Here is a 22,422-nt window from a genome sequence, read left to right as displayed (position 1 = left end):
TAGAAAAATAAAAAACTTAGCACACACATTTAGTAATGTATATACCTTACATACTATATATATTATTACTTAGATTATCCATTTTTATATTTTGCTTGTTTTTACGTTATATTTTTTGCACAACTCTGCTGCTGTGAAGCTCGCACACAAGAATTTCACTTGCATGTACTGTACCAGTGTACCTGCACATGTGACGTGACAATAGTGATTTGATTAGTTGCTTTATAAGGTTATTTCTGATCTTTTTCATCTGAATCTAATAATTTTAAAATAACGTGATCAGGCCCTACTTTCGATCCTATGATCAGGATCCCTTTTAATAACTTAAATGTGAGGTGAGGTTAAACTGTCCTTATGTATTGTTTTGTCTTCACCGTATGGTGCTTGTTAAGTTCAAATTTTTACCATGAAATGCTTGAATTTGTCATTGGGAAAAGTGTAAGAACCCTGTATACAACCAGAGGGTATAAATCTGGTTTTGTAGTAACAAATAGCAAATTCTTGTTAAAATTAGTCTCAGTAAGTTGTCTCCTGAAAGCATGCTAAGTTGAAACTGTACATTTCAAATGTAGCTTGCAGCTAGTTTATCAAGGCAAACCTCATTGAGGAAGGGGCATATCGTGCTGAGCTAATTAAAAGTTGGTCTTGGATAATGGCATCTTTCATCAAAAACTGGATGATTTTTTAAAAGATTAAATTATATATAAATTCTCCCAAATTCCTTTGCAGTTGTTAATTGCCGTGAGTCTTAAGGATTTAAAAGCTCTCAGACTCCCATTTCAGAAACCGGAAGGGAGCTTTTTATTCCCATCCAGTGTTGCATTCATTTTTCACCAAGATCTTGCATTGATGATGGTCTGACTGCTGCACAAAGCCTTCTCCAGCACTTCTCAAAGATTCTCAATGGGTTTAAGGACTGGACTCTGTGGTGGTCAATCCACGTGTGAAAATGATGTCTCATGCTCCCTGAACCACTCAACCATTTGAGCCTGATGAATCCTGGCATTGTCATCTTGGAATATGCCCTTGCCATCAAAGAAGAAAACATTGATGGAATAACCTGGTCATTCGGTATATTCAGGTAGTCAGCGGACCTCATTCTTGGACCACATCCTGTTGCTGAACCTAGAGCTGACCAGCTGCAGCAACCCCAGATCATAGCACTGCCCCTACAGGCTTGTACAGTAGGCACTAGGCATGATGGGTGCATCATTTCATCTGGCTCTCTTCTACCATCATTCTGGAACAGGGTCCATCTGTACTCAGACCAGTTTTTAATAATGTGCCATCTAGAGTTATTTATATATACACATATGAACTTAAAAGGTTTCTATGCGCGAAGTTGGTTTAAATAATCTGGAGTCAGACATTAAATAAGCTAAATTGATGACAAATCAGAGATGGTACAGGAAAAAAAGTTGTTTTATTTTACATTTACAAGGTGACGTGAGCGAAGGCTAAAATTCACACAAAAGTTGAGGCTAGGGGCTTTTTTCCCCAGTTGTGATTACACGTACCACGCAAAGCCATATTTCTGGTGCAAAAGCTCTTCGCGTGGCCGGAGGTTGAAGAGCTCTTCTGTCAGAGGCGTGACCCAGCGGTCCGTGTGGAAGACGCTCTCGCCAACCTGCATTCATTTTAAAATTACAGTTTGAGTTAGATCACAGAACTAAATCAGTGGATTCCAATTAGACACAATAAAATGTTAATTTGCCCGACTTATTAAAACAATCTAAAATACATTTTATTGTATAAACAAAAAATAAGAGCTGTTTAATTAACCTGATAGTTTGTGGCTTTGTAAAACAAACTGCTGACAGGAACTCTTTATATTTATTGAGCATTTTAATAACTTTACCTTCCAGTCTGGAACATCTTTCATGAGGATCGCCTCCTCCTCTAAGTTTTCTCTCAGCATCCTCAAGGTACTAGAAGAATGAAAACCCAAAACGATGAAAGAACTGATTAGTTGCTCCTGATATTAATATGAAAAAACAGATAAATGAAGTTGTTTTTTACCTTCGGTCAAGCTCTGCCTGCATCAGAGGCATTAATGCTATTCTGGTCTCCAGTTCCTCCATTTCGAAGCGCCTGTGATACGAACCAAATATACCACTATCATCAGCTCAAATGTGACTACTATACAACCTGAAAGCTACATAATTGAGATTTTCTTACCGCCTCTCTCTGTTCCAATTGAACATTCGCCAGTAACCAACCAGCATGACACCGATGCCAATGCCAAACATGCTATAACCTGTTGATTTGTAAAATATATTAGTATAAAATTTTACATGCTCAAATAACTACTTCTTGTTGGTCTGATGTTACAGACGGAATATGGTCAACTTGTATTCATAGAGGAGGAAATGTTTTTATTAATACAACAATATTATTTATTATTGTACAACTGTGTATTGAATTTACAATAGCTTTGGTATTTTCCTATGGTTATTTCTAATGGTCACTTAAAAAGAACACTAGTTATTTTCACTTCTGGACCGAACACTAATGACTAGAGAACTAAACACTGGTTCGTGTTAGCCACCAGTTAGCTTTCGATGTCAGAAACGATTCATGGAGCGATTATGGTATTTTACAGACTTCCTTCTTGCTCGGATATTTGACAATTACCTCTTAATTAAGAGGTAAACATACCAATTCAAGCCTCAAGCCCCCGGGTAGTTTAATTCTGACTTGGAATAATCAGTTTCATGTTGACGCTGAGCAGCTAGCATTAGCCACACCGACAACAAACGTGAATGGTCAACATTTCACCTCCGCTGCGTGGGTCTGTGAAGGTAAATAGGTGAGGGAAATGCGCATTTACCCGAAAGTCCTCGTTTAGGTAGGTTTCTCTTATAGTCAAAGGGGGCATATCCTCCTGTAGGAGGCATGTCCTGCTTCACCTTGGAGCCCGACATCTTTATCCAGCCTCCTCCAACGAACCGAACGTCAGCCTGCTTGATCCACGGAGTCTTCTTCTGTTGGGACACGGACTCTGGTGCTCCACAGCTCCCCCATACGGCCGGAGCCCCTCCTTCTTCTTCTACTTGGTGTTTAGCAGCGGTTGGCAACCAGCTTAATGGAGCATTACCGCCTCCAACTGTTCCGGAGTATGGACCAGACAGTGAGCTCACAATCTAAAACCTACACCTTCACTCTCCATTCCCTCTCATTTAATCCTCCTTCCTTCTTTCCCCTTTTGCACCCTATTTCTTTCCCCTTCCTTATCAACAGCAAAAATAACTATTCCTATCTACACCCCATGAAAAACCCCTACACTCTTAAGAAACTCCACCAAATCCCTCATCTGCACCCTACAACTCGTCAACACGCTCTTCATTGTGAATTCCTCAATACCCCTCTCCCTCATCCTTTTCCGCAGAAATTCCCTTTCCACAAAATAACCCTTACACCACAGAATTACATGCTCTACCCTCTCTTCCTCCTCCTGTCACACTCCACACAACCCAGTCTCACGTTTACCTATCATTTTTAGAGTTTTGTCCAACGAGCAATGACCCAATCTGAGCCTGGTAACAACTACCTCTTCTCTCCTATTGCCCCTATTCACCCCATGCCCTAACACCTCCTTCTTAACATTATATAAATGCCTCTCCTTGCTCATATAATCCCACCTTTTCTGCCACTCCTTCACAATCCCCTCATTCCTCTCCCACAACCGAGTTTATCTCCCAACCTCCTCTGACCTATCAGCCCAGAGGACTCCGTCCTTCACCATCACCCTCCCCTCAGCATCCGAGGACTCCACCATTCACCATGGACAGGAGCCATAATGCAGATGCTGTTTTCAGAAAGGGTCAGAGCTGACTCTAGCTGCTGAGATCTCCTTTGGAATGCAGGGGAGTGCTCCTAAGGACCTTATTTAGTTTCATTCATACCAAATGTGGAACAGATGCGGTCCTGACTCTGTATGGCTTCCTTATAAATCAATCGGTGTGATCTAGGTGTTTGACTCAGTGGTGGCATCAGCCATCTTTTCTGGTGGGGTTAGTTGGGGGGAGCAGTTGGGAAGCCCTTATCTACTGCTGAGACACAGAGATTAGATAAGCTCATTAAGGTGGTCAGCTATGTCCTACTTGATCCAGTGCAGGTGAGAGATGGAAGGACTAGCAAAACTAACATCACTGAGACAATGTCTCCAACCCATACATGAAGCCATTGTGGAGCTGGAGAGTTTCTTAAGTGACTGCATGAGTACACGGACTGTTACTGAACGTCAAAATTTACAACCACCACTTCAAATTTTTGTCTGCCCCCCACACATTTTTGTTATTTGCAGTTATTTTTTGCACCCAGTCATATCTCATTTGCACATTTCTCTTTTCATGTTATCACTCCATGTAAAAATCTGCAAGTCTTTTAATATTTATTTTTAAAATGTAAATTTTTTTGAGTACTTTAAGGATTTTTGTGTATTTGGTGCAATAAAGGGATGTTTTATTTTCAATAAACATTGTGAAAGCATCAAAAATACTTTGCTCAAACTATAACCTGTTTTTCAGCGGCATTATAGAGCTCCTCAAGTAAAGCTACTTGAATGTATGAAGTAAATTGAGAATAAGACTATTTTAGCTTGATTGCGTGGTCTTTTGTTTAAACCACCAAATAACTGCACTATAGTCAGCTGAGATATTTTCCTTTGTAAGTCAATCAACAAATAAATGCAGATATTTAAAATTTATTTATTTATTATTTCTTAAGGAGCTAGGAAAAAAAAAGTAAACCAAAGGAACACAACTTTGAACAATGCAATTAAGATTACTTGAAAGCAGAGAACTTATACAAGATGGTGATGGATTCAAGTTGTCCTTTTGTAAGCCCAAGTCTTTGTAGCTGTCATTTAATTTCTACTAACCGCCTCAGGGTTGCATATATCCCACGTTATGGAATACAAACAAATGAGCTTACAAAGGTGACACCAATATAAAATAAGCAAATTACAGATGGTAATTACAGATGAGCTGAGCAATGACACAGTGCTTTTTCAGCTGCTAAACAGGCGCAGGGATAGGCATGCTGTCAAACAGGAAATAAAAAATAAAAATAAAAAGCGAGTGAGAATGAATTCTTCATCCATGGAAGCCACATTATACCGAGTGATTTTTAACATCAGTCCAAAATAAAATAATTTACTGTAAATATAAAATAAATTCAAACCTTTAACTATACGGGTGATGAAATGGAAATTTTACAAATTTTTTTCTTACCTAAAAAAAGTGAACTTTTGAGTTATGACTATGTCATCATTCAAGTGTCAAAATGACGGGTCCATCTGACCCATATAATGGCAAAATAAGGCTAAGCAGCCTAAAGCAGAGTACTCATTTATAAAGATGTACTCACAGCAGACATAGCCTCCCAACTCACAATGTAACTATCCAGTCTTGAGGACAAAGCTCAGGGGAAGCCCTTCAAGTATTTTTTTTTCTTTGTCTCACCCAAGTCAAAATAGTTTTTGTATAGTTCTTACAAAACGTGAACTTCAAAAAAATAAACAACATAAATGGAGAAAACTAAAAGGTAAAATTATACAAAGGAAATTAAGGAACGTTTCTTCACTTTCAGATTGTAGATGCTTAACAGTCCTGCAGGGGGCGCTGTGTGCCACGTTATCAGAGCTGAGGAACTTGTGGACAAATTCTGAAAAGCTGAGTGTTGTTTTTCTGTTCATTTCCAAGTGTTTGCAGTCTGGGAGATCGAAGAGCGAGAGGGGATCATGTCCAGCAAGTATTCCCTCTGGCGCGCGTCCACGGTCGCTGAGGTTTTGTGACCCGTTAGGCTGGGGTTCACGTATGCCATCGTTACACCTGAGCAGACAAAACACAGCAGCACATCAGGCAAGCAGCTCAATTCAATGTTTTCAGAGTGGAATATATAAATAACGGTAAATTGTTCACTGAATATAAAGCCACACATGTCACCACAACACAGACACATAAAGGAGAAGTTACAGTTTCGACTCTAATGTTCTTAAGACATCTGGGAAAACAGGAAACCACCGGAGCAGGAGGCTAAAGTAGGAAAACAGGGATCAATTCCAGGAAAGGAGAAGGAAAGTGGAGTTGCCTTGTCCGAAAACATTTCCTTTTACAACTTTTAATATAAATGAATTATTTTACATTGGTGGAATTTTTTCCAAAACGTGTCAGACTTTTGGATGAAGCTGGGTAAAGGATTGCTTTTGGACCAGACAGGAACTGATAGAGAGATGTCAGGCGCCAGAGTTGGGCTGGTTTTAATGCCAGTCTACCTGCGTTGCTGTTGCTCTGCTTCTTCCATGCAGTGGACGAGGCACTACCTCCGCTGATATTCCTGCAGCCGCCGATCCCACTGCTGCTCACCTTTGAACTCTGGACAGAGCGGCGGGAAACTTGGGCGTGCTTACCTGGCCGGCTGACCAAAGCTGCGGCAGCCACTGCGCTCTGCAGCTGGGAGGAGGACGAGAAAGAGTGGGGGACGCCTCTCACCCCCACTGAGGTGATACCGTGGGACAGGTGGCCCAGCGAGCTCTGAGTTCAAAGACAAATAGGAAGTCAGATTTACTACAGCAACGAGCCCACCATGTTTCTAAAAACAGACGAAAGCTTTTCCAACCTGCTTAATGGAGTGATGGTGAACAACGTTGGCTCCCCGGCTGGCCTGATGGTGGTGCTGGAGGGAGGACACTCTAACCTGCTTCAGCTGCTGAGACACCAGCTGTTCTGCCTTCAGTGAGGAGGCAGTTGAAGAGGATGATGAGGTACTGAGGGAGAGTGGTGAAGATGTCTGTTGAATGATGCGCTGCTCTATTTCTTGTTCTTGCTGTAGTGCTTTAACAAAAGCAGCTTTCAGCCTATTGGTGTGCTCGGCTTTTAAAGCCTTTTTCTGATTGGAGGACATGCAGTCTTCACAGAGCACTACCCCGCCTTTAGCCTTGTCCTGCCTCCAGCGACAGGTGAAGTCAGTATTGCACTGGGTGCAGATGAAAGGGTCTTTGAGCGTGGACTTGGACAGCGGTAAACCCGTCTTTCCTGTGTAGGAAGGAGGGAAAGAAGAAATGTGTTTAAAACGAGAAAAAAACAAAAAAGTGCTCAGAAGTTTCTCACTCAAGTTTAAAACCACAAAAAGTCTTTATAACTGTGGATGACAGCGATCGATGACAATTCTTTCATTTAAAACAGTTAATTAGTTATTTATATCTAAAGTATGCAAAAAAAAAAAAACCTCTGTGGATGGTATCAAGCAGATTTTGCACCACTTCCTCTAGTCCCACCAGGTAGATGAACTCATTATTGGCAGCTGAGGGTAGAAAGTTAAACTCTGGGGCGGGTGGCTTGGGTGGGGGGATCTCCAGGAGGGTCTTCTCCAGTTGCTTCCGAAGGGCGAGTTTTGCTGCAGCCTGACGGCTGGCTGGAGAATCATTAATGCTTACCACAGACACGCTGCTGCTACCTGAGGAGCCCTTCAAACCAGAGGCCTTGGGAAAGAAGCAGAGAGGAAAATCCATCAGTTTTTGAGAATCATCAACCTGATGACCAAGAACTTGCAATTAAAATGCGACGCAAACTATAAACGGTCATCAACCAGCTCTTATGTCATTTATTCATTTTTAAAGAGACAATATGTAGTTTTAACCGTTGATCTCTGAAACTGTCCATCAAAACATTGTCAATAATGAATAAAAAAAAAGTCCAGTTGTTGAAAAATATTGGTGGCTTCATAACGTATAATCATAAAAAAGGGTCTAAATTACACAAGGCACGGTTCTCGCATCTTTAGATGCTGCGTTTCATTCTGGCTGGCTGCGCCTGACGATGACGTCACACTCAATGATTGGCTGGACGTACGACTGACGGAAGTTACATTATCACGTTCAAAACATTTAGGCAGTAAGAAACATGAATTTCATAACAAAACTATTTCCAAAACTGATGTGAAAGAACACAGTCGAAAAAGAGATACTATATAATTTGGCCGAGCGTTATTGCCATACTATGATGACGTACGTCAGCGGCAGGCACAGGACCCAAAGCAGTTCCGGAAACTACAACACCAGAAAACTGCAATCAGCATCACATTCTCTCGATAGAAATTAACTGAAGGACCATCAAAGTCTGAGGAGTCACACAGAGGTTGCATGCTTTCAACTCCACAGGTAACAACATTTATTTATCATGTTTTTTTTTATTAGTGACAGCCACAGAGATATGGTGTAAAACTACCCTGAAATGAATGTATGCACTGCCCCCTAGTGCCAGGAAACTACACACTGTCACCGTTTCAAGCCTAAGCTAAAGCAGCAAACTACACATGTGACAACAAATTTCCTTGCCAGTCAAAAACCTGATATTTAACGTTGACTCCTTTATGAGACACCAACCAGTGCATTGGCACCACTGCCCACTCTGATGAGGCCTGACTGGGCCATGCCTCTCTGGCCCTGGCCTGCAGGGGCTGATGTCCTGGAGCCCAGAAGCAGAGGAGGAGGTCCTGATCCTGAAGATGCAGCCAAATGCTGCTGCTGTTGCTGCAGGCGGAGAGCCTGGATCTGCTGTGGAGATACAGAGATGGGCTAACCAAGACAATGAGAGGGAGGACATGGAGTCATATCCCAAACGAGGGAAGTGGAGGACAAGGGGAGGGACACCAAAAGCACCAAAGCAAGAGCACAGACAAAGAGACAGAGGAGCAACGAGAAATCATAAGTCCAAATTATAATACTTCATTTTTAACATTAGTTTAGCTTATTGTTCTAAAAAAATCCACAATTATATAAAAAGAGAGAATTAAAAAGTTGCACAAGCTTTGTCCCATGACTCACCTGTGCCCCCCGAACCAGAGGTGGCATGATGATCTGGGAGCTGTGTTTAGAAGACACTTGCTGGCCTCCTCTAACTAGAGGTGGAGGAATGACCGTGCTTGAACTTCTTCCTGTCAAAACCTGGTTAGAGAAAAACCCAGAAATGTATTAAACACTGCATGTGCTTGTTTTCACACCAGTAATGTGCTTTTATTCATGTGAGTGGAACCAAAGCAATAACCTGCTGAGAGCCTTTATTGCTCGCAATCGTTCCTCGAATTAAAGGAGGAGGTGCAGAGGAGCCCGATACACCAGAGGGCTGAAAAACAGAGGATTACATTTAAATAAGGTGCATCAATCCTGAACATTGCCTCAGACAAACAGCTTAATGCTCCCCAAGGTCTATGTGTAAACCACATTTATGCAGCAGTTATGATAATATCTTAAGAGTTGTGAGCATAAACAGAGTTGATTTGATTATTATTCAATAAATCAGGTAACAGAAAAATTCCTAGAAACATCATGACCAACCCACACTCAGTGGTCACTGCACAAAGGGGGGGTGTAATGGCAACAAAACAGCAGTTATTCATAGCACCCCGCAGTACTGCTCCTGAACAGTGGGAGTCACTGTGAAGAAAACAACAGCTGTGGTGAGATAAGATTATTATTCACCTTCTGCAGGTTGTCCCTCTGGATTTGGCTCTGTCGGAGTTTCTTCAGCAGAACCAGCTTGGCCTCCTCCAATCTCAGCTCCTCCTTCAGTTCCTTTATGATGCGCTCCCTCTCTGCTGAGCTGCTCCTCTGCTCCCAAAGAAAGACCAGAACATCACTTACAAAACAACAACATGTACTTTATCTCATCTTTTATCCTGAATGAAGGTCCTTGAGCGTGACTACAACAAAGCTCGCAACTGCAGCCATAGGTGTCAGTTTAGCCGGGGACGGTGGGGACATGTCCCCACCACTATCTGATGTAGGTCGTTTCGTCCCCACCACTTTTGAACAAGAAGTTTCTTAATGACGAAAGCACACATCCGTGTTTCCTCAACAAGATCCGCCCTTCAACACCAAAATTAATTCATTTAACCAACTCCAAAGCATAGCTCCTCACGAAACGCTGTGTTTTTGTCTGACCATGAGCAGATCTGTGTCCAGCTCTTTGAAGTGGCTCAGGCCGTTCATCGGTGGACTTGGGGAGTCATCGGACAAGATGATGACATCGTCATCGTCGTCATCGTGAGGGGATGGAGGGCGCTTCTCCATTTTTACACTGCTGGACAAAACGGGGACATGGGTAAAGTCAAAAACGCAATGATAATACATAAAATATCTGATTTTCTTGTGTGAAAAAAGATGATTTTGAATATTTCTAAAATGTTTTGCTTTTTTTTGTGTAGATTCCACATTGAAAAGACAACTAATACTTTCCCAGCTTCAACATTCTTTTAAACTCAATACCAGGGAGCTGTTTCACAACATTTTATTCAATGTTTTAAAGTTTCTCTCTATATTAAAAAAAAGTTAAGAAATATTTGATTTAACCTTTTTAGGTGAAAGATCCAGAGCTCACCAAGTGAAGGTCATCCAAATAACAACTAAACTACAAGTGAACATTCTTCAAACGCTGACTAGCATTTATGTCTGCTTCTTATCCACTGTTCTAATTTGTGACGGCAGGTTTATCTGCTGTTCTATGATCCAACAAGTCCAGACACATCTCTACTGCTTCCCTCCTCTTTAGACCAATAGATTTTAATGCCACAAAGGGGCAAAGCAGGGCTTAAAGCTCCAGTGAGTATCTTTAAGTCACAATGAAATGCCTATGTGGAGAGTGTTTTTCGTTTTGTAACAGGATGCCGCAGCAGGCGTCTGGGAGAGACCGGCACAGGGTTAATCATGTCACACAAAGCATGCTAACAAAATTAAACCAGTTATCCTTACAGACTGAAAAAAAAACTCACAGTGAGGACATCGTTATGAGTATTTTCCTCAAATGTCCTATCAACACTCCCAAGTTCAGCTGCAGGATTTACATCACTCATTTTTCTCATCTGCTCAAAAACCCAAGTTTCAGGAATAATGTTTCTCCAAAAGCAATGATGACCTCATAAATGCAAACATTATGCATTTCTGTGACGCTAAAACACCTCTGAAGTGAATCTACAATTATTTGTGCATGTGTGTGTGTTCTAATCTCTCCTCGGGGCTTAGCACCATTATCACTTCCTGTGGATTAATCACTACTCTTCCAAAGAAGTCACATGACCTCAAAGTCTTCATCACGTGACACATTTACTCCCCCCCACTGTTCTACTGTGGAAACTATGGCAACAACCGGCTGGAACCAGTTTGTGACACACGACTTCATTTTGTGCAAGGGGAGCTTTTAGGGTTCAGGTGGAGAGGGAAAATGGAGGTAGGTCTAAAAAGATGCAACCCCCCTCCATCACCGCATACACACACACACACACACACACACACACACACACACACACACACACACACACACACACACACACACACACACACACACACACACACACACACACACACACACACACACACACACAAGAATTGCCCTTCCTGCACATCTACATCTCTTCATATTCAAATGAAGCTTAGTTTATCATTGAGTGAATTTCCATACACGTGGATCTACGGCCCAAAGTCAACACAGGTAGCTAGCTGGCAGCTTTCCAAAGCAAGAGAAACGACGCCACTCTGGGGTTGTAACAGCTGACCAGTCAGGTGCTGCTGAGTTATAAAAGTTAAATTTATTTCATAAATCTGCAGAGAAGGTTTAGCCTAAAGCACATCAACTCTTTCTCTTGTTGCTTTCCAGGAAGCAGAAACATTTCCAGGAACTGGTTCTTGTCCAGTGTGAACATTTTCACTGGTAACACTGGTTTGTGTGCAGCTTCTCACCCTCTGCTGGTGCTCATATCCACTGGCTGCTCAGTTTGAACTTCTACTTTAATGGTGGCCTTCACCTCTCCTGCAGCCAGCATGCCAGTGAATACCTTCGGTTCCGTCTGCCGAACCCGGCTCGGTGTGTCCATAGCCGGCTCCGTCCTCGCCTTGTTGGCTTTGTCATTACAGTCGGTCCAATTGTCCAGGCTGGGCTCAACTGTGTGCTGTCTCTGTGTCCGATCCTGATCATCCTTCGTTGGTGAGAAAGCCAAAGGCAACTCTAAAGGTAATGGAAACCGGTTCTGTTCTGACTCCTGCGCTTTGTCTGATTCAGATCTAGTCCGGCTCTCATCGTTCTCTGCCAGTAAAAGACCTGGCTTAGATTTAGTCTGTAACTCTGTTGTAGGTTCAGACGGGTCCAGTTTGGGCTTTTTGCTTTCAATGTCAGTGTTGGGGTGTTCCACAGACTGTGGAGCAGCCTCTCTCTCCAGCGCCCTCTTCTGGCTGCGTGTCTGGCGGACAGCCTCCTCAGACATTCCCTGAACACAGAAAAAAACAAAATATCACCTGAATTGTTCAACAATATAACAAAGTTTTATCTCATTTACAGCTACTTTTTTGTACAGTATTTATTTATTCGTTTTGTTTGCAACTTTTTTTTCACGCACGCACACGCACACACACACACACACACACACACACACACACACACACACACACACACACACACACACACACACACACACACACACACACACACACACACACACACACACACACACACACAAGGGTTCAAGTCTCTTTCTCGGCTCATTTTGTGGTCCACTTTGCCCCGCACCCTGAATCACACAGACTTAAATTTAAATGCAAAGTAATGATGTGTGTTTCTACTGTGTCTTATCAGGTAATCGAAGATTCATCAGCTTGTAAAAATTGGCAATTAAAATGACAAAAAATTAGACGTCGCATATATGATACCACCACAGAACTTCTTCTCCCTTAGTGTAGCTGCTACTTACCCAGCAGGTCCCTGAGGTCCAGTGATCAAAGCCTACTGGTTGTATAGCGCACCAGGCTAAAGACCAAAGGTGACAGATCATTTGCTGCTGTGGCCCCCAGACTCTGGAACTCTCTCTCCCTGAGCCTGAGATCAGAGGACTCAGTGGTCTTCTTCAAAAAGCAGCTGAAGACTCACTTGTTCAGGCTGGCTTTTGTATGACCTTCATCACCCTCTCCTTGTTCTGCTCTCCCCACCTATTCCACCTTCCTCAGGATCCACTGATTTCCCTCTTTCCTATCCACTCTCTCTCTTTCTTTACATTTTAAATCACAATTGTCTATTTTTTGCTCATTTGAAATATATTTTTAATCATTTTCTAAATTCTTTTTTATATTTTTACATTTTTTTGTTTTTGTGAAGCGCCTCGTGATTTTTATCTTGAGAGGCGCTACAGAAATGATATTTTCTTCTACTTACCACCTATTTCTGGTTCAATGACGTCAATTTGTTGAGACGCACATTTGTAGTTTGTTACATCTTTTCAAACAAAACCTAAAAAATGCACTTTCTTGGCATCAAATGTGTTTAAAATTCACAGACATCATATGTGAAATCCATGGCGCACATCAAACAGGATCAGAAAATAGCTTCTTTTTTTTTTGGCCCATAGAGTCCCATTCACTTTATTTGGCAGTAGGGGACCTATGGTCTAGAAGTAGATGGGCGTGACTTAGTTGAAGGTTGAAGAAGTTAAAAATACATAGAGCAGAAAAAAGAAAAAGTATTTTAACACTCACAATCAGCTGATTTATGCAGGTAAATCTGTTGGTCTCCAAATAAAATGATCCCAGTTTAACTTGGCGTGATTTTGTCACATTCCTTTTTGCGAGCATACTTGACTCTGCCACCCACAGGTGTAAATGAATAACTGTAATCTCTTTAAAAGTTGAAATCTGGATTGTTGTGGCTATTTGCAGTGAACATACATATTTTTTTAATTTTGTGAAGTGACCACATATGTTATACACTGCCTGGCCAAAACACAAGTCGCCACTCAAATAAAATGTCACACACTAATATTTCGTTGGCCCGCCTTTAGCTTTGATTACAGCGCACATTCGCTGTGGCATTGTTTCGATAAGCTTCTGCAATGTCACAGGATTTATTTCCATCCAGTGTTGCAGTAATGCTTCACCAAGATCTTGCACTGATGATGGTAGTCTGACCGCTGCACAAAGCCTTCTCCAGCACATCTCAAATATTCTCAACAGGGTTAAGTGCTGTGGTGGCCAATCCATGTGTGAAAATGAAGTCTCATGCTCCCTGAACCACTCTTTCACTATTGAGCCTGATGAATCCTGACATTGTCATCTATCTATCTAGATGTATATCGAGAGAGAGAGAGAGAGAGATAAAGAGATAGATAGATAAAGTTATTAAAATATAGATAGTTATTAAAATAAAGCTCAATATTCTAACAGTATTTTGAATGTTTTTCTTTTACTGTTACTGTGATAACATACTTTAATGTTTACTTACCTTTAACATTATGATTATTGTTTTTACTCGGAGGCCTGCTAGGATTGTGCACCTATCATTACACACAGCAGCAGACAAAACTGACCTTGAATCAACAGGAGGCTACAGAGTCGGACTAAAATGGCCCCCAGACAAAATACGCTGGATTATCATGGTCACATGATTTTGACTTATGAAACATCCAATTATCTAAATTTCAGTCTAAACTACAAAAAAAATAAATAAATAAAAGTTATGGATGAAAAATAAAAACAAATCTGTGAATAATTTCTTTCAAAATGTCATGGTAACGTTAAATGATTATAAAACGGGTTAGAAGTGATTTAGAGAACATTTAGACATGCACAGTATCAAACTTTAACATTCCATAACCTGCACGTTTTTGTAGTTTACGTCCAATGGGAATCTTTTCTCCACCCTTTCTTTCTGTGTTGAAAAACATCAGATCAGTTGCTTCTCTGTGCAGCAGATGCAGTCCCATCAGATGCTGGCAGGTCAACAGGACTGGATGTGAAGACACACAGCAGCTCGCTGTGTCAGACACAATGGTACACGATGTCACACGTTTCCCTGACAGAAGCTCCTATGAGTTCCTCAGTCAAGTCACAAGGAGGCCAGTCAGCCACCCATTATCTATCTACAGTTAAGGGTTGTGGCAGCTTAGGTCTGAAGCACTTTTTATATCAATAGATATATTAAAAATAAAGCAGCAAACTGGTGTTTTTCCCATTTTCAAGCCTTATGTATGTTTAAAAATCTTTAAAAGTAATCGTACTGTGACATACGTTTTATTTTTTTTGCTAAGCCTGATAACTATCCCATTGAGCCCCAGACAATTTTACTTTACCTCCTCCCATCATTAACCCTGCATTTGCCAGTATTGTTACACATCCGCTACAGACAGAGCGCATTTGCATTTGCGGAAGTACCTAGCCTGAGTGACTAGGGTTTTTCCTGGCTCAAACTGAGGCAGAGGTGGTACCATCCTGACCATGCACCAGCACAAGCATGCTCTGTGCATTCAACTGCCTCACTTTTTAAAAGGCAAAATATTATAAAAGGCTCAATAATACGCATTAGATTTGTGTTTATTTCCCCTTTCCCCATCTGATATTTATAGTTAAAAATATTTTTAAACATTTGACCTACATTTCAGTAACATTTTAGGTTTGTATTAATTAGGGTTGTCACGGTAACCGGTATAGCGGTAAACCCCGGTAAAAAAGTTGACAATAAAAATAACCGTCCAGTTTTTAAAAAACTAAATTATCTCGGTGGATTTACCGTGGCCGCGGTTTCGGCGCGGTGACCCTTACCAGCCACCGTCGCTTCAGCTGAAGTTCCCGCGGCGCGCACACGCACTTTTTAGTTTGCAACGGCACCAAAACTTTGAAGCTGAAATAATGTCCGAAGGAGGAGACGGCAGCGCCCAGGACATCCATCAGCCCTCAAAGAAGACTAAATCGGAAGTATGGGCATATTTTGGATTTCTGAAAAACGCTGAGGGACAGTTAATAGAAGACGGCTATCCCGTCTGCAGAACGTGCAGGAAACAAGTGTCTGCAGAAGGCAGCAACACTTCAAATCTCATGGCACATCTGCGTGACGATCACCCACGTCTCCACAGCCAGTGCAAGGTAGGTTAACATTAGCATTTTAGCTTAAATGCATGACGCGAGGACTTTTGGTTGAGGGAGAATGCAACGAGTCACTATATACTGCAGCCGCAGCGTCCTCTGCCAGCATTTAAACCGTGTCACGGACACCCTGTTGCTGGATGAAGCATCTTATTTGTTGATGATGAAGAGAAATATACAATTAGTTCCTTGTCATTGATTTGTTTACTTATTCAATGCCATTTATACTTGAACATTTGGATTTGATTACATAGTGTAGTAGTTATTTTAGTCATTTGTTTAAAGTGGCTATTTATTTTAAATACATATTTTTTAAGGTTGACTTGTACAGCGCTCAAGTCAAGTGTGGACTGGAGTTTTAGATTTTCATTTTGATAATGAAGAAAACAAGTATATGAGAAAACAAGTGGTGTTTCTTTGATTTGTTTACATATTGTTTATGTTTTGAATGTTTGGATTTGTATCATTTAAACCTGCACTGACTACTGTAACATGTTCCAGAAAAATAAGCTATTTGTTCCTTTACTTGTGAAAAGTTGCACTTTTGCTAAGGCTTTGTGTTATTTTAGGTTTAATAAACACTGTTAAACCTTTTCAGAACTATTTCAGTTTGTGTAGAACAGGACCATCAATGCTTTCTGAACATATGCAACACCGTTTAAAAATACCGCGATAATACCGAAAACCGTGATAATTTTGGTCACAATAACCGTGAGGTTACATTTTCATACCGTGACAACCCTAGTATTAATACCACTCATCTTAGTCAAAATAACACATAAATATATCCAGTAAAATATAATGCATTTCATTAACATGCATTTGTATTGGAAATGGTAATAACATTTAATTTCTGCTGCTAACAATGTAATGGTGGCATGTCTATTATGTACAGGTTAGGGTGGGTGGTGGTGGTGGTGGGGGGGGGTCTGTTTTGCCTTGGCCCCCAAAATGCCTTGAAACGGCCCTGGCAGTGTGACTTTGCTTAGAAGGTGATCTGAATTGTATCTGATGTATAAATATGACATGTGTATTACATATTACTTCATACAGCTAAAAACGTGTAGTGGAGATAAATCTACCTACATTTAACTTTTCAACACTTTGTTTTGTTTTCTTGTTTTTATTTAACTATTTTCCTGCCCTGTCTGTCTCTCATCTTCCTGCATCTCCTCTAAATTCTCTAGAAAAACTGCTGCCTGGATTCTTACTTTTTCACCTCATCAGTTACTTTTGAGCAGATCAAAGGGATCTCCTGACCGCAAAGCGGAGTGCGCGTTTCTGCGTCAGTGAGGTGAAATCCCTGCAGCACACAATGAGTGGAGCGCGTCAGGAACGAGTAAAATACAGAGTACCAGAGGATTTAAACAGATATGAACGATCATGTGTTAATAATAAGATTTTGTTGCGCTACCTTGAGAATGTATCATGCACCGGACGCAGCGGGCGCACCAACGATCAGCGCTCTGCGTCCTCTCCGCTCAACAGAATCTCGCTACGCTGAGAGTCCATAAATATTGTAATATAGGCAGAAACTGAACCTTTCCCTGAAATACATCTAGCCCCCATAACTCGATCCCTACTCCTGGATGAAAAACCGGACATTTTGATCAATGTAGGAAACCCCCTCTGACGCCCCGAACAAAGAGTGGAAAGTGGACATGTCCTGGGGAAAGAGGACGTATGGTCAGCCTACAATAGCACCAACCATAGATATGTACCAACTAGCGAGAAAAGCAATTTTTGATCTTTTTCTGCAGCGGTTTTAGCGCTTTCCGCTGCTGATACAGAGCTTCTATGGTGGCACAACGCTGCAACTGTAGTTAAAATAACATCCATATAGCTGGGGGCAGAGTGAAATCAGGCTGGGGCGGCACAGAAATAGCTGGAGGCAGCCGCCACGCAAATTTGAACGCAGGAAAAACTCTGGTGACTGTTTACAAAGCTGCAGACACGACGAAACATGGAACGGTTATGCTAAGTCAAGTCAAGGCCATCTTTGTATTTACAGGTACAAAGTAACACCAATGCGCTGCATAAAGAAAAAATAAAATAAATTAAATTAATTAAAAAAATATATATATATATATATATATATATATATATATATATTAGGGTTGCACCGATGTGACATTTTTGGGCCGATACTGATATCTGATGGTAATAATCACTGTTATGGTAGATAACTGATATTTGCCGATACCGATTTACTGACATCAATGCTTCTAAAATGAGCAGATTATGTATAGAATGAAAATTACTAAAGCTGAATTTACATTATTATGGACACACACCACACACATTTGTGCTTCTGAGATGATTACAATCACTGTCACATGACTAAACAAATACACACCACTCCCCCACCCTTTGAAACAGATTAACAAATAGAAACAAGATGGAAAAAAATATTGGTTGTTAATATTGGCCCAGTTTTATTTATTGGACCAATACAGATATGTTAAAAAAAATACATCGGCTCATACCAATATTGATACCCATTAAATGTATGTATGTATGTATGTATATATATATATATATACACATACATATACATATATATATATATATATATATACATATATATATATATATATATATATATATATATATATATATATATATATATATATATATATATATATACACACATACATATACATATATATATACACACATATACATATATATATATATATATATACATATATATATACATATATATACATATATATATATACATATATGTATATATATATATATATATATATATATATATATATATATATATAATAAAGCTGGTAAAGGTAATATATATATAATAAAGCTGAAAATGTAATGTAATGTAATCATAATGTAAGAAAAATATTTGTAAAAAAGTGTGTTTTAGCTCTGTTACGTAGCTAGAGGTGCAGGTTTACAAATGAGAGCTGTCGCTTACAGCGATATAACTTGTGTTTTTCTACAGAGCATCTGTCTTCTTTTGTATGACGGAGTGCAGCTCTAAAGGCATTTGTGGACAGGCTGGCTAAAAATGTGCTTTATAGTTCCTATATTTAAATGTTGACTCACTCTCCTTCTGTAGAAGTAAAAATGACTTTCAGTAGTTTAACACATTCAAGGTCAAAAATAGCATCAGTCTAGTTGTAAAACACAAATCTAAGAGTTTGTGTCCACAGGCACAACACACACATAGACAAGAAAACGATATTGCCACGTTTTGTCCAATGCTCCAAAAATGATGAGATGGAGATCCTCATGTCTGTCATGAAGAGGACTCAGATTATGGTTTACTTCCATTTATTTGACGTTCTAATTTACATGAACTTCACAATCTTATTTTGGTGTTTCACTTGCTGCTTATTGCAGTACACATATACACATTTACTTTTAAAAACAGGTCACTTGAGTAAACGTGCATGAACTGGTAAACTCCAACACAAATGACAAAACCGGGGCCTGAATTCTACAAATGCACAACATTCCTATTAAATGATGCATAATGCTTCACAACCGGTGGCTTGGACAGAGGTACTAAATCAAGCGGCGTGGTTATTGCACAACTGTGAAAGCAAAACATGTTTAGATTTAACTCCTGAGTTAATTCAGAAATAACTGCACAGAAATTTAGATCACGCTAAAATCAATACATAACTTGGGTTGGTCTGCAGAGTATCAAAAAATTTAAAGTTTGTAATATTTGCAGATGACACAAATATACTATGTTCAGGTGTGGAATTGCCAGTTCTTGGAGTTGATCACACAGGAATCAACAATATAAAAAAAGTGGTTTGATATAAATAAATTATCATTGAATCTAGATAAAACCAGATTTATGTTATTTGGTAACCAAAAGAAAAACATCAAAATAGAAATTTGTGTGGATAATGTATATTCAGAAATAGTAAATGAAATAAAATTTCTTGGTGTGATCACTGACCATAAGCTCTGTTGGAAGCCACACAGTTATTTATGTCCGGGGGAAATTGGCACGGGTCGTTGCCATCCTGGGGAAAGCAAAGATGTTGGATCAGAAAGCCCTGCACATATTATACTGTGCTTTACTACTGCCATATATGAGTTACTGTGTAGAGGTCTGGGGAAACACATACAAAAGTAACGTACAAATGATAACTATAATACAGAAAAAGGCCATTAGAATAATAAATAATGTGGGGTACAGGGACCATACAAATGCATTCTTTGTCGAAATGCAAACTATTAAATTCCAAGACATGGTGAAGCTCAAAACAGCGCAAATAATGTATAAAGTATGAAATTGCTTCCAAAAGAAATCTGTTTATTGTTCAAAGAAAGAGAAGGTAGGTATAACTTAAGAGGGAAAAGGAATTTAAAAATACAAAGTGCTAGAACAAATTATGTCAATCGTAATTGCAGGAGTTAAATTATGGAACAGTCTAACAGAAGAGATAAAAAAGTAAAAAACATAAACCAGTTTAAAGTAAAATATAAAAACCTAATTTTAAATAAGTATAAGAATGAAGAAAACAGGGTTAACCCAGGACGGTAATGTTTCTGGTTATGCTGTTGTGCTTCTTTTTCGGTGTTTTTTGGTTAGATTGGTTTTTCTTTTTTTCTCCATAACTGGTGAATCTGCAAATATACACATTCTTTTTTCCATATGTTGTTTTGTTTATATATATATATATATATATATATATATATATATATATATATATATATATATATATATATATTTTCCCATATGTTGTTTGTTTAATTTAAGATTGAAGAAAATTAAATGAATAAGAGGTCAAATCAAACTTGGGGGTGGGGACAAATAAGTAAACACTTCTGCCTACTCCTTTTCAAACAAATAACAGAATTATATTTTGTGATGATACATGTTTGAAATGTTTGAAATAAAAATGAACTGAACTGGTTTTTGTGTCCAGAAGATGGTGAACATATAAGGGTTTTATGGTGGATGAGACAAAATCTCACAAACCTTCACAAAATGTCAAACAGAAAGCACAAGCGACAGTAAAAAGCATCTAACTAGTCACTGGATATGGAGCAAATCTGTGTGGTTGTTATTTGGATTAACTTTATGAGTTCACTGAGCTGGTTTTAAAAAACTGAAAGACCCAGCCCTGACAATCTGTTGAGGCATGCCCCGTGCTTACAGGAAACTATGATTTTTTTTGAGGAGGTAGAAAAATGGCTGCAATTACCCAAGCAATCTGGGCTGCCTCTACACACCCAGGCAAATTTCTGCCCCCTCCTCTTCCTGTTCTCAAAGTAGTTACGTCAACGAGTACCAAAAACACTTAGTGTATTCATGGCATACCTATACAGTGCCACCGTACACACACACTCAGTGCATCAATGTAGCATGTAGAGCAATGATGTGATATTCTGACATCACAGGCACATGACATGACCCTTCCCAGGATTCAGTGGGACGCACAAAGCACTTTTCCTGGGAACCGGTTTAAGCCGGTTGACTAGTGTGTGTGTGTGTGTGTGTGTGTGTGTGTGTGTGTGTGTGTGTGTGTGTGTGTGTGTGTGTGTGTGTGTGAGAGAGAGAGAGAGAGAGAGAGACAGAGAGGAGAGAGATTGAGGCTACCATTAACCCTTCAGGTGCCAAAGAAGGTGCAGAGCTTCTCCAGTGACAACCATTGTAGACTCTGTGTGTGTGTGTGTGTGATCCATTCTGGAGGATAGAGCAGACATATGATGCTGGTGGAAGACATTGGCACATGAAACACGCCACCCAGCAGGCTCTCCCCAACCTAACCTTACACGGACACTGAGCCTATCTTTGTAATGGGGGACGTGAATGGCTGACAGGTTTCACATTTCATCTCCGTGGCAGTTTACACATAATTCCTTGTACCTCACTCACTCGCACATAAAGTGGAGCAGGCCAAAACCGACTGAAGAAACTGACCTCACAGACAACCACTGAAAGGAGCCTTAAAGTTGAGCTTTTCATTCTACTTTAACCTCAGACAGAATACAGACAAACATACTTGGATCTTGTTTTTAATTAGAAGGTATTTGTGATTATGAAAAAGCCTTGTGTGAGTGGTTTTACTGACAATATTATGCTGATAGAACATGATGGTGGACCTAATTTGGTTCTTTAAGATGAGTTTGGGTTACCAGCTGCTTATCCTGTAGAAATACTAAAATTTGGTTTATTGATGAGTCAGCACTCTGTGCAACAGGTAGAACAAAGGCATCCAAACAGATGGATTTCAATTAAAATTGCACCCATAGTTACTTTACCATGTCTAAAATTGTGGATTCTTTCTGTAAAAAGGCCTTTTATAACTAATACATCCAAGCCACAGCTCAGCATTTATGCATGAAACAGCTGCACACTTTAAGCATCCTTAAGAACAAATTCAAACAGCTCAGGTTTCGTAAACAGACCTAGACTGCATCAACTTGAAGAGTGGAATCCATCAGGACTGGCAGCCGGGAATGGGATGTATTAGCAACACACTATTAGCCATTTGCTAATCTGGTCAGGCATAAGAATCCAAAGTGTTTTAGCA

The 22,422-nt window shown here is 40.0% G+C and overlaps 2 protein-coding genes across 9 annotated transcripts in view; both read right to left on the bottom strand.

Moving 5' to 3' along the window:
* Window positions 1-1,404: 1,404 nt before the first annotated feature.
* On the bottom strand, window positions 1,405-3,134 carry ndufa13 (NADH:ubiquinone oxidoreductase subunit A13). Its single transcript, XM_015957148.3, has 5 exons — window positions 2,831-3,134; window positions 2,179-2,257; window positions 2,020-2,091; window positions 1,859-1,928; window positions 1,405-1,627 (listed from the first exon to the last, which is right to left on the bottom strand). The coding sequence occupies exons 1-5, from the start codon at window positions 2,922-2,924 to the stop codon at window positions 1,508-1,510; spliced, it is 435 nt and encodes a 144-aa protein (XP_015812634.1). The 5' UTR covers window positions 2,925-3,134; the 3' UTR covers window positions 1,405-1,507.
* Window positions 3,135-5,464: 2,330 nt separating this feature from the next.
* LOC107384091 (transcriptional repressor p66 alpha) overlaps window positions 5,465-22,422 on the bottom strand; it is a 30,877-nt gene continuing 13,919 nt past the window's right edge. For 3 of the 8 annotated variants that reach the window (XM_070556119.1, XM_070556120.1, XM_070556115.1), the window contains exons 2-11: window positions 11,735-12,258; window positions 9,944-10,082; window positions 9,482-9,610; window positions 9,048-9,125; window positions 8,828-8,947; window positions 8,387-8,578; window positions 7,231-7,483; window positions 6,622-7,037; window positions 6,278-6,536; window positions 5,465-5,834 (exon numbers count right to left, since the gene is read on the bottom strand). In XM_070556119.1, the coding sequence (XP_070412220.1) occupies window positions 5,695-5,834; window positions 6,278-6,536; window positions 6,622-7,037; window positions 7,231-7,483; window positions 8,387-8,578; window positions 8,828-8,947; window positions 9,048-9,125; window positions 9,482-9,610; window positions 9,944-10,082; window positions 11,735-12,255 (2,247 nt within the window). In that variant the 5' untranslated portion in view covers window positions 12,256-12,258 and the 3' untranslated portion in view covers window positions 5,465-5,694. Of the gene's footprint in view, window positions 5,835-6,277; window positions 6,537-6,621; window positions 7,038-7,230; window positions 7,484-8,386; window positions 8,579-8,827; window positions 8,948-9,047; window positions 9,126-9,481; window positions 9,611-9,943; window positions 10,083-11,734; window positions 12,259-19,835; window positions 19,899-22,422 lie in introns of those variants that run through there. The other 5 variants (XM_054739292.2, XM_070556121.1, XM_070556117.1 and 2 more) reach the window with 5 other exon arrangements.

This window comes from Nothobranchius furzeri, chromosome 11, assembly GCF_043380555.1.
Source record: "Nothobranchius furzeri strain GRZ-AD chromosome 11, NfurGRZ-RIMD1, whole genome shotgun sequence".
Lineage (NCBI taxonomy): Eukaryota > Metazoa > Chordata > Actinopteri > Cyprinodontiformes > Nothobranchiidae > Nothobranchius > Nothobranchius furzeri.
This window is presented reverse-complemented; position numbering and strand designations above follow the sequence as displayed.